We start from the raw sequence: 12,625 nt of genomic DNA, 5'->3' as shown, positions 1-12,625 counted from the left end.
TAGTTCAGTGGCTAAAAAATGGAACTTTCTCCCCACTAGCATACCAAACACATTGTCCAAAGCCTCCTTTAAAAACCTTGTTAGGAAACATCTCAAGCAAAGTTGGAAGTGCCATGACTGCTCTCCAGGCTAGTGAAGGCAGATAAGGTACACATACGGAGTACCTGATAATAGTTTTCACTCTTACTCACAAACACTGGCTAAGGTACAATGTATGTACTGTACCTGTGTAGTATGTATGTATTCTACCTATGTTCCCAATTTCAGCTGTACATGACAAATCTATTAATTACCTTTACTTTTAAATTAATATTCTCTTGTTTGTTCTCTCCACTGTAACTGTTGATATGCTGCATACCACTGTAAAAACATGTCTATTGTAATTTGTGTGTATACTGATCATGTCTAAATATCTAAATGTGTCTGTAATTTTTCTATGTAGAGTTTTTCTCCCAGGGCCTCTGCTGAAAAAGGGCTTTTTCGGCTCAGACAGGCACCCCCGGTTAACAGATGTAAAATAAAAATAAATAAATTTGAAAGATTTTTTTTTTACATCTTATTAGATCACATTTATTTGCAGTGTATGTATTTGATTTGTTTCCATTTGTTTTGTTGTTTTTAATATACTAAGATATGTAGAAGTCTGCTGCTGGGTGGGTCTGTTCAGTTGCTCAGTGCCTAATTCATTGAAAGCATTTCAGTGTTGGCATATATAATCTACCCCAAGGTTTAGTGAAGTTAGTTAGCTATATATGTCAGGGTGTTGGAGGGGGTTCACCTCCTGTATGGTATCTCTGAGAGACCCCCCCCCCCACAGAAAAGGAAAATGGTTGAAGTATTGTTCACAGCTTACACATTAACAAAGTGAATCACTGTCTGTTGCAGGCACCCTGTCTAGATCACATATAAAGACAGTTCTTAATGTTTTAGGGTTTTGTAGAAGTGCAAGTAAAACTGGGGTGTGGACAATGAAGAATACTGAAAGAGAAAATATAGACAGGAATGATGCATTTAAAACATTAAATATGTGTCTTTCTTTTTTCTCTCTCTTTTTTTTTTTTGCAGTTCAACTCCTCTTTTCCTACTACACAAAAGTGGCTCCTACCCGTTCGTTTAAGATGAGCATACTTCCTCCAGTCAGAAGGGATAGAATCATAGCACAGTTGCCTCAGGTAAGCATTTGGTGACGAGTGAAGTAATGTAACAGTATGCTTATTGTGCTGCAGTGATCATGCTGCATATTGTTAATGTAATACATCTATATAGGAGTTGCTGCCTCCTGGTGTTTTATTTATTTATTGTTTATTTATTTATTTGCTGGGTTTTTGTTTTATTTCTGTGTTAACCAACTGAATCCACTAGGAGCAAGTGCCTATTTTCAGAGGTGACCTCGGAGCACTGCCTGTTTAAATGACTTGCAGTAGTCGTACATTTATCAAGTGAGACTAAGGGAATTAAATTTACGTTTCTAGAATGGAGTTTGCCTATAGAGTATAGCCTTAAACCTTTGTACTAAACTGCCAGATATCTTCAGAGTGCATTCATAATCTTGTATGTATTAGTACACAAAGGTGTATTTATTTTAAGGTGAAATACCCAGAAAACATAAAAAAAATAAGTAAATAAATAAAAAAAGCTAGCTTTTCTCATCTCTCACAAAATTGCCTTGGATTTTATTAAACATTCTTAGACTGTATCATTACTTTTTGGTCCTACATGCTGCTTAATAAAACTGTTCCTTGAGACCAATCACCCATTCTTTTGAAAAAAAAAAATTCTTTGTTTCCCTTGCCATGTCCGCCATGTGTTTTCTGAATGCGTCTTCTTATCATTCATGTTTTCTGAAATATGGTACCCTTTAGTTTGTCAGGTTTTCTGAAAGTTAGTACCCTTTGTCCCCCCTGGTTGTGTTGAAGCAGTAGAACCTGCATAAGGGGCAGACAGCTCTTGCTGAAGAGTGGGACTTGAACACATCGTTTGACACTTCCACTGTAGGTCAAGAAAGAGAGTAATATACTGACCAGTGACATTATATCATTATTTTTTTATGCAGACTTGGGCAGATTTAACAGCTGTAATTAATGACAAAAATGGTGTTTAAAACTGAGTCTGCGTGTTCTTCCTGTGTTCACATGGGTTTTCTCTGGGTGCTCTGGTTTCCTCCCACATTCCAAAGACATGCAGTAAGTGGATTAGACACATTAAATTGGCCATAGGTGTGTGTGCATGTGTATGGTATGAAAGAACAACAGTAGCAGGACTAGCCACCCTGAGGTGTAAAACACTGTCTGAAGACAGTGGTCACTTTTAATGCGACACCCTGACCCCATATGCAAAATGAGAAAAGGGGGTTATGGGTGGAGGAATAATCAGTGTAATAAAGAAGTATCACACCCTATAAATATACCACAGGTATTACCATGGCTCATGAATATCTTATAAGAGTAGAATTTCTGATTTTTGTTCTTTTCAAAAAAAGGTTGCCCGTTGCTGTTTTTACTTTTCTGCTTTGAACTGACTGCTTGAAGTCTAAGTTTTAGAAACAGGGTTTTGAAAACATCAGAGAGTTCTTCATATGTGGTCTCTTTATCTGTCAGTTCTAAAGGACTTGCAGCTTCCTTTCTGTGTTGGTGTAGCCATTCTTTATTGTAGTGCCCCGTCTACCGTCTTTAAAGTATAGAACATCGGGTCATTGACTTACTCCAGAGTAAGCCTTTCTGGAATTTGGCCCAACAACTAGTAATGTCTTTCAGCTTTTCCCGGTTAGGGGTCGCCACAGCAGAACTCCGATCTGCTAATGACTGACAGTGGATTTTTTTACGGTGCCAAGTTGCCAGCCCGATGCCCAACCTTCAAGGAAGGCACACCCATTCATGCACACACCTACCTGCATGTCTTTATACGTCACTCGACCATGGGGAGGACATGGAATTTGGCCCAACAACTAAACTTAAAGCATACAAAAAACTTAACTGCAAAAACAACTGCACAGTAACAGAAGCAGCAAATACAACAGATACACATACTGTGCCCCTTCGCTGCCTCTGTATAGTAATCAACTGTAAAGTCATTGCATGGTGGGGAAGGGCTATTTTCTCACTGACTTGACATATTCCTTCCTATTAACCAGGACTTCCAACAAACAGTTTGTGGTATTTAAAGACATGTTTGCAGTTTTTATGTTTGTTTCTTTACAATAACATACAGCTTCAGATTTTATATAAAAAACCCTCCCCAAAAATGCTTAAAATACTGTTCGCTGAAAGTTGTCTTTCAGCATTTTTTTTTTTGCCGTTTTGTCCATTAGATAAAAAACATTCAATCCGTAGTTTCTGACTTTATCTACAGCCTCTAAAAATTAAAGTAGATGTTGTGATATATCAGGGGTATATGATTTACTGAAAGCAGGTGAACCCCTAACATTTTTTAAACTTGCTTTATTTAGTGATGTAGTCATTCCAGAAACTTAACAGTGAATGCTTAGAGTTATCCTTTTACCTCCTGAAGAGCACGTATGCTACACGAGCATATGTCATTATACTTAAATGACACTCAACAAGTAACACTTCTCTTACCTTACCTGTTGCCACTTAGTGATCAAACGTAGATTTTAGATAACAGGCTGTAGTCAGTCACTGAGACTTTCGGCAGTGTCAGTTTTTGTGAAATGCTTTTGACAGCATTGTATCTAACTCTAGTGTTTTTTCTATTTCTAGTCTCTGATGTTTTCTCAGTTTGAGAATTCTAGATGGAGTAGCGCAAGCATTTGTTGTCTGATTTATTAAAGAGTATGCTAGTTCATTCAGCTGCACTATTTTTTTTATTGTTTAAATGCTTTTCCCTCTTCGCCTGCCATTGAGCATGTGGTTATGTTCCTGGATACCTTGTATACTCAACCAGGTTCCTGCTTAGCTGCCAGCCAGACAGTCCCAGACAGATCCCTTCACCAGGTGGGCTCTTGGTTTCTTGAGGAGTTGACCTAATGGTGTAGTTCCCCGAGTCAGGGGAGTGAGGACCCAGTGGACAGACACATATCTGGGCTTGGGAGAAATCATCCTTTGGATATTTCTGATGTAATCCTTACCTAGGAGCATTGATAAGCAGTGACATTAGCACGTCAGACAATAACTTCACTTCTACTGAATTACTGAGCTGCAAGGTTTCTGGTCTCCAGTCACTTTGTTCTATTTCATGACCCCTCCATCCCTGGATAATCCTACCAGTGACCTGAACCCTTTCTCAAACTTGGGTTGTCAGCAGCACAGATGGACACCCTGCCGCTGTCCCATTGGGATGGCACTGCATTAATTTTATGTCCAAGTTTCTGCTGCCAGTACCTATTTCCATGCTTTTCCAAGTTTTTGTTTTTTGGTTGTAGTGTTTTGCACTGTATTACATTACATTTAAGTTGCCTTGTTTCTTAACATGTCTTAACATTCTTATTTGTTCAGCAAGTCCCTTTTTTTCCTTTCTACCCCATCATGTGCATTAACTGTATTGCAGATCATTATGCAGTCTCTTAGAAAGCGTGTCCTACTGTGCTCCCCTGGTAATCCTCTTCCACAGTCCATGCCATTTACTGTTACTTACCTTACTGTCCATGTAAAGTTTTACCCACATTATAACCTAGGACTGTTTATAGCTGTTTATTTGCTGACCATTTGTATAGCATAAGTAGGCCACATCTTTGGCGCAGAACCATGTTAGATTGAATAGGTATCACTTTTATTTTCTCCTTAGGTATCAGATAATTGATCTTCTGTTTAACAGGTCTACACATAGTAAATTGAATGATAGTTTTCATTTCATCATTTATGAATAGCTTCTTTGGGCATTAAACTAGAAACATTTGGTCTTGTGAGGCATAGCTTTCCCTGTGTGTGACATGTAGTTTGTTTCCTTTTGTTATATTTGAAGCTTTTGAGGGTACATTTTAGCTTGCCAAAGGGTATTGAATTAACAAATGCATATATCCTTTCCATTCAGGTATATGCCATTTCAAACACTGATTCACCAGCTGTAGGTAGCGATCAGTATCTCTTCTTTTCTTGCTACTAGGCATTTTACATATCTTGCAATATATTTCACAGGATTTTGTTTATGACTCCATGCATACAGTCTAGCTATTTTACCTTCTTTGAGATGATACACTTATTATTTTATGAGGTACACCTTTCTGAGAGGCACTGTAGACTACATGTTGGGTATCACCTCTTTTGTCTGAAACCATATAGGTTTATTCTGTGTGCCTCCCACAAAAGTGTAGTTGTTTCTGTGTCTTAGTCCCCCCTCTCTGAAGGTCTGATATAAATTTTTTCTCTATATTGCCACATCTGCTTGAAAAAAGCCCTTTATTTTGGATGTAGGATGTCCTCCGATTCCCATCCAGGCAGATTACCTTGTAAGCCATATAGTTATTTTCATACTGGAGCTGTGCATTCTTTGGGGTAGACTTGCCACTCTCTGCTTTGCAGAATGAGTCACTGTAATCTTTAAGCAGCTTTTCCTTTCTGCTGACTGATTTTTGCAGCAGTGAAGTAAATTATACACTGTAGAAAAGCATCATGCATTTAACAAATACCTAGTATTTAGTTGTTAATGTAGTTTGCTTGATGGACTGTTACTCATTGTTTCATAATTGTGCTACCCGATCACCATTGAGGAACCTCTGAATTGTTCAGTGTATACAGCTTAGTCTTTTTGAATACCTCCTCATATACCCCTTCTGCTGGATTTCATTTTTGTAGCTCATTCCCTCCAGTAAAGCTCTTTTTGAATGTATACCTTTAACTCCCAGTGGGTGTGGCTTGAGCCTTTGAAAAATGATGTTATCACAGTACAGTTCTAACAAATATTCATTGACAATGGTCAGATATCAGTACAGTTGTGCTTGCCATCATGTATGCTTCAGGATAAAATATTCTGATACCTTGTATGTAGCATAGATTTGGAATGATTAATGCAAATATGAACAAGCAGTATTTGACACCTAGAGGTGCAGTAGGAGGTAATTGCAGAAACGCCTGGAGGAGCACTCGGCTGTAATGAGTTCACAGATAATTGTGCTTTGATTGCAGGGTTACTTGGCTTTCCCACTTATCCTTTGTTCATGCCTTTTTGTTCAGTGTTTGTTCTATTGCTGATCTTGGGCTACAAGCACCTTTTTCATATGTTCATAGGAGATTACTAGGCTAATGGCTTAAGAGCCCTTACAAGCCTAGCTAGTATAACCCGATTTTTACCCAATATATGGCCCCCTAGGGGCAAGAAGATTATATGGGTTTGTGCCTGTCCATAAGGGACATTGACACTACCTCAGGTGTGAATTTTCGATTCCCCATCCATTGGTTCAAATTGCCAGGGAAGGGCTCTGCTCAACGTAAGTAGGAAGCCTGTTCGAAAGAAGGAACAATCTATGAGACACATATCTGTCTTTCCAACATGTTTTGCTTGAGTCACTGACTGAGTTTAGATCCCTAGATCGGGTAAGCCTCTTGCTGTTTTACTTGCTGATGTGTGGCAAATCCATCAATTCTGGATTTGTGAGTGCCTTGTAGGTCAGGCATAGGTCGCCCATTAGTAGTTGGTAGGAGACAGAGTAAAGGGATAGGGCTTTTAGTCTGTCTACATAGGACATGTTTACACCTTGTATTTTCTTTGTGAGGAACCTCTGAGTTCACTCCTGTTTACGTGCCTAGACAAGTACGTGCAAAATGGAGCATTGACCTCAATTATTGGTCTAATGGGGGCTGAGTACAGGGGGACTATAATTTCCTTAGATCTGGATGCCATACCTTTACTTATAAGGTGTGCAATATAGATGGACTTCCTCACAACTGTGGACACATGGCTGTAAAGTTTAGGCTACTGTCTATCTGTGTAACTAGATCTCTCACCTCTGAGTTTACTCTTAGGAGTGTGCTGTTAATGTTGCAATTTGCAGGACTATTTGACATCCCAAAGGGTATGATAATGCATTTTTTTGCATTTAGTTTTAGGCCAAAGTTCAGACACCAATCATTTGTCTGATCTAGACCTTCCTGAAGGATATCTGCATCACTGTGAGATTCAGAGATTGCCCCCAGCTTGCAGTCATCAGCAAACTTTGTCATCCAGAGGCCTTCCACATTAGCCTTAACTTCAGAGAACTGTGTTCCCAACAGGAGTGGTCCCAGTACTGAGCCCTGTGGTACACCACTAGTAACTGGCCCCTTGCTGGATCTGGGTTTACCCATTTTAACCACGTGTCCTGTCTGTGAAACAGTTAGCTATGCATCTGATGACGTAGAGATCTCTGGCAGTTTTGTGAGTTTATTCATAATACCCGAGTGGGGAATTTTGTCAAATGCCTTGGCCAGGGCAAGGTAGGTGGTATGTATTGTTGCATTGCTTTACCCTCATCTGTGGCTTTAGTGACTTTTTCAAAGAAATCCACCAGATCCAGTAGGCATGACCTGCCCTTGACCAGATTTGGTCAGTTCCAGCGCTTGGAGGTTACCTAGGTCATTATTTGTCAGATTTATGATTATTCTTTCTGTGGCCTTGCATATAAGACTAGTCAAACTTATGGATGTGTAAATTCCCGGGTCAGTAGATGGTCTGCCTTTATGCGTAGGGTTGACTGTTGCTGCCTTCCATTCTGTCAGGACAAAGCCAGTCTGGAGGTTTTGGTTAAATAGAGATCCTAATGGGCCTGATTTAAGCTGTTTAAGAGGCAGCCTGGTATATTGTCAGGCCCCACTGAAGACATGTTTTTAGCTTTAGAGAGCAATGGCAACCAGTTTTTTGGTGATAATTGGAGGTGGAGTGGGGGAGGGTATTTCTTGGGGAAGAACTGGGGTAGATGGGGAGTTGAAATTTGAGCTGAATGTGTCGGCCAGCAGATTTGCTATATCTTCTGGCTGAGTATAGGTGATGACATCTACAGCTAATTTTGCACATTGTCGGCTGTTGCCCTTAAGATTGCGTACATAACTGAAAAGTACATTATGGTTATCCTTAGATTTAGAGGTTATTTTTACCTCAAAGTCTGCTTTCAAAGACTTGACTAGTTCTCTGATTCACTTGTTTAGACTAATGAGGGACATTTCGCTCTGTTGTACACTCTCCCTCTTACTTCTCAACAGGAATTTCTTGTAGTACGACCTATTAATACCACCAAGTTGTCTTGTTTTTGCGGTTTGACCTGGGTTTATTTCAGTGTGGTACTCATGTTTCTTTGCAGTTGTTTATATGGTCATACAGGACTTTTTTGTATGCCTCTGCATAGGTTCCTGTGTTTTCTGGATTTGGGGGAACTTGGAAACTAGCTGTGCCATCCCTTAGGGGATAATTTACCTTCGAGAATTTATTGAAGTTTTTGGAGTTAGGTGGGGGGACTAGTTTTACCTTTAGTTCAAGGAAGATCACTTTTTGATTTGATCTTACCAGTGAGGACATCACACGGGGGGTGGGAGTTGAAGAGCTGTCCCATATTTGTGAGTACCAGATCTAGGGATATCTGTTCCCATACTGGAAGTGCAGACTAGCTGCTTCAGGGCATTTGAATTTACAAAGTCAAGAAATTTTGGATCTGTATGTTAGTGGCTGTGTATGCCTCTCAGTTAAAGGAGGGGTAGTTAAAGTCACTCATGAGTATTGTGTTGGGCTGGATGGTGAGTAGTTCTAGTACCTTCATGTATAAAGTATGGGTTTCCTGGTTCAAGATGGGGGACCTGTAGCTAGCAAGAATATGGTAATGTATTTTTCCCATGGTTAGCTGGTCATGGAGTAGCTGAAGCATGATATATTGCTAGACTAGTCTTCAGGTGTGCTTATCCTTTATGTAGATATATACACCTTTGCCTTTCATTTTTTCATGTTCAGTAGGTGGTCAGAATGTATGGAAGGCATTATATGTATGCACTGCCAGAGTGCTTTCCATGGCTTTGAATCATGTTTCAGTAACTGCACAAGTGTCAGTATTCTTCAGAGTTGGAGAGCTTCTAGGGAGTGCAGTTTCTTGTTGAGACTCCTAGTATTGAGTAAGAACACCTTTACCTTGTCCTGAGTAGCTTTTGTTATGTTGAAAGGTTTGTTTGTTTGGCAGTGCCTAAAAAAAGTTATTGTAGGGGTCGGTAATGTTTTGGCCAGTGTCCTAAAACCTAGAGATGACAGGTGAAGACCATCCCTGGCAAAGCAGCATGGGCTGTCAGCCATGTCCTCCCAGGCTGACAAGTATTGGACCCCTTTGGAATGACACCAGTAGCTAAGCCAGTTGTTAAAGTCGATCATTTTCTGGTGGTATTGTGCCATCATCCTTGGAGATAGAATACTGCTCAGTACTAGGCTCATACTTGCCTGTGACACATATTCTGAGAGATCAATCATGTCTCTCTTCATATAGTCCAAGAAGGTACGTCTCAGGTTATTCATGCCCACATAGACTTTGACCAAGTCATACTGGTACTTAGGAGTAAGTAAACTGAGTGCTTGCATGATCTGGCGGATCCTGGCCTTTGACAGGCAACTAGCTGTAATGGTCTCCTTATCCAGTCTGGTAAGAAGGACATCAGTGTGTCTTAAAATGGAGTCTCCTATGACCAGAATATTGGGTTGTGGAGTGTTTCACCTTTTGGACTTGGTAGTTGAGACACAATGAGATGTGGTTTTATGTGTTGTGGTGGAAATTGTGTTGTTTATGTACATGCAGAGTTTCTGAGGACTGTGCCTGAGAGGCCTTTAAGGTTTGGGTAAGTTACATGTGAGCACCTCCGCATATGTGGGTATGTGTGTGTGGGCCTTTGTGAGTGTTATGTGTATGTGTCGATAACAACTTGTCTGTTGTTTTTTGTGTCTGTATGTGAGAGACTAGCCTCCAGTTTCAATGTGTAACTACATATCTCACATACTGTATCTGTCTTTTTGAAAATTAAGTATTTGTCAGCGTACATAAGACAATTGCTACAGTGCCACATGATGCCCATGTTCACCAAGCTGGATGCAGAAATGGTAGGAAAGTGCCCATCCATGGTTGCAGGTCCTAATGTGTACTGCAAGAGATAGGAGTGGAGGGTGTTTGTAATCAGATGAGGAAGGTGTGCTTACTTGGTGTAATCTGCAGCTAACCTAACCAGTGATGCTGCACAGTGCCCAAACAAGATGCATTCTGAGCAGTGATAGTCCTGGGTGCTGTAATAAGATGAGGTAGACCTAAGTAGTTCTAACTAAATGTGTAAATGGTGCTCATTGTGATGTTTTTATAGGGAAATTTCAACTTCTGGTGATTGCATATGCACAAGGGACCAATAACCGCAGCTGTGCGAATAGCCGCTTTGCACAAACACGAGGCTTATATCAGGTAAGTGCGCAGCGAGCTTTCCACCAGCAATTCCCAGCTCAGATAGATGAAATCACCTCTCTCCTGTCGCAAGAGTGCAGACTTTGACCCACTTAATGTAAAATGACTGGTTTGGAGCCCAAGTATTAAGGAACAACAAACAGATGCTTAATACTGACTAAGAAATACTAGATAAAATGTATTTCAGTGCAGAATAGCAGCCCTTACAGCAGTTTGAAAATGCAACTTTAAACTTTAAGGAAGTGCAAAAAAAAAAAAAAAAAACAATAAATATCACAGTAAATTTTCACAGTACAATGAAAATAAGCAATGTTTCTAGATGTTTGCATCTGTACAAGGCACTGGCACAGCAAGCAGCTCCATGCAAATGTACTGAATTTATACCAGCACTGGAAATACAGGAAACTTACTAATGAGCTCCCTTGGCCAATAAGATGATTACACTTAGAGCCCTTTTGTGTGCTTCCCAAGTCAAATAGACCATGCAAACACTTAGGATCATAGGAGGTTACTAGGTTATTGACTCTGAGGCCGTAATAAGCCTAGCCAAGTGTTTAGCCCATTTTTTGACAAATCAGCACCTGATGCCCCTGTCCAGCAGGGACATGAGTGGAATCCAGGGGTATATTTTCTGTTTCTCTTCCAGTTATCCAGGTTGCACTTAAAAAGGAGTAAAGAGATACATCTGCTTGATGTGAAGAGGGAGTCTATTTCATAGATGGAGGAGTCTCTGGGACACAAACTGTCCCGGCAACAAGTCTTGCTGATGTCACAGACCAGGTTGAGGCTGTGCTTGCGGGTTACTCGAGTGGAACTTGACTTGCAGATATGCAGCAGTCTTATCAAGGTGGGGTCTGTGAATGCCTTGTATGCCAGACAGAAGTCACCTCTCAGGAGTCTGTATGAAACCAAGGAGAGGGATAGGGCTTTTAGCCTATCTATGTATGGTAGATGGTTGTGGCCCTGGATTCTCCTGGTGATGAACCTCTGTGGTCTCTCCAGCTGCTGCATGTGCTTTGCAAGGTGCATGCTGAAAGGCGCATTGTACTCAATAATGGGCCTTATAAGGGAGGAATACAGGGATGTTATGACAGCCTTGTCCCTGGATGAGATACCCTTGCTTATGAGGTGGGCCATGTAGAAGGCTTTCTGTACAACAGAAGCAACATGGTGGTCAAATGTCAGGATGTTAAGTTGTCCATCTCGCCTTCGTTCTTGCTGTTTGGGTTCGGAGCCAATCCTCAGCTCCGACTAGGCCATCTTCTATAGCTCGAGACCCGTTTACTGGCTCGAGGCTACCCTTTATCCCAGGATGCCCAGCGTCAGCTACCTAGATCTTGTTTGCCGCTTCAGGTGCGAGGTTGCTTCCTTATTGGCTCAGGCTTAGTATAGTTTTTTCTATTAATATACTGTTTATTCTTGAAAGTTTGTCAAGTTTTTGTCTAGATAATTTTCCTTTATCCCTTATCGCTTTTTTTGTGTATTTTAGCTTTGTTGGCCGTCGCTCCATAACTCACAGGCCTTCTGTTCCCTTGAACTCATTTAAATTAGAGAGTCCCCCCAGGATAGCCATTTAAATTAGAAGCTTTTCTTCTGTTCCTTAACTGAAAAAAAGTCTGTTTTTGTTTTTTGTAGTATAGCTTTTTATCATTGTTGTTGTGATTGTTGTTACTATAATGGCTAAAGATACCAAGGTATCTGGCTTCAAAAAGTGTGACTCATGCTGTCAGAAAATGTCTCTGACAGATGGGCACACTAATTGTGTTTATTGTTTGGGTGCTGTTCACCTGCAGGACTCCTGTTCTATATGTCACGCTTTTAGTCAAAGGGTCTTGCAGGAGCGCAAAAACAAATTAATCCTTTGGGGATTATTGAAGCCTCAGGATTCTCCGGCTAAAATTACTCAGCCAGTGAAATCCCCTAAGACAGTCAAGCCGTCGGCTCCATCTTCGGAGCCAATTCCTTTACTTGGCCAACCAAGTATGTCGGTGCCAGCTGGCACTGACAAGACCACTCCTCCGTCGGCTCCATCTGCTATTTTGGAGCTGTCTCAGAGCCATAAGAGACTGAGGTCTCTGTCCTTGGAGTCCATCCACTCGGCACCTCAGTCACCTTTGTTACAGAATGAACGTAGTCATCATTCTTCCCACTCCTGTCGATCCTCTAGATTATTGAATCATGATGTGGAGAGAGTAGTAAGTAGGTTGCTTAAGTCACAGGCACTGGCAAAAATTCTGTCCAGCCCACCTCAACAGGTATCTGTTCCAACTGCCTCTATTTTTATTC

At 40.8% G+C, this 12,625-nt stretch overlaps 1 protein-coding gene across 1 annotated transcript in view; it reads left to right on the top strand.

Annotated features, from left to right (window-relative positions):
• The window catches only part of RAB34 (RAB34, member RAS oncogene family), a gene marked incomplete in the record, with an annotated part of 431,068 nt that overhangs the window by 56,153 nt on the left and 362,290 nt on the right, over positions 1-12,625 (top strand). The window contains 1 exon segment of the mRNA XM_044055175.1: positions 1,077-1,172. Coding sequence (XP_043911110.1) covers positions 1,077-1,172 — 96 coding nt within the window.

The sequence above is a fragment of the Protopterus annectens genome, chromosome 13.part0, assembly GCF_019279795.1.
Source record: "Protopterus annectens isolate FY-2018-M chromosome 13.part0, PAN1.0, whole genome shotgun sequence".
NCBI lineage: Eukaryota > Metazoa > Chordata > Ceratodontiformes > Protopteridae > Protopterus > Protopterus annectens.
Note: the sequence above shows the minus strand (reverse complement) of the source record. Positions and strands in the feature narration are given on the sequence as shown.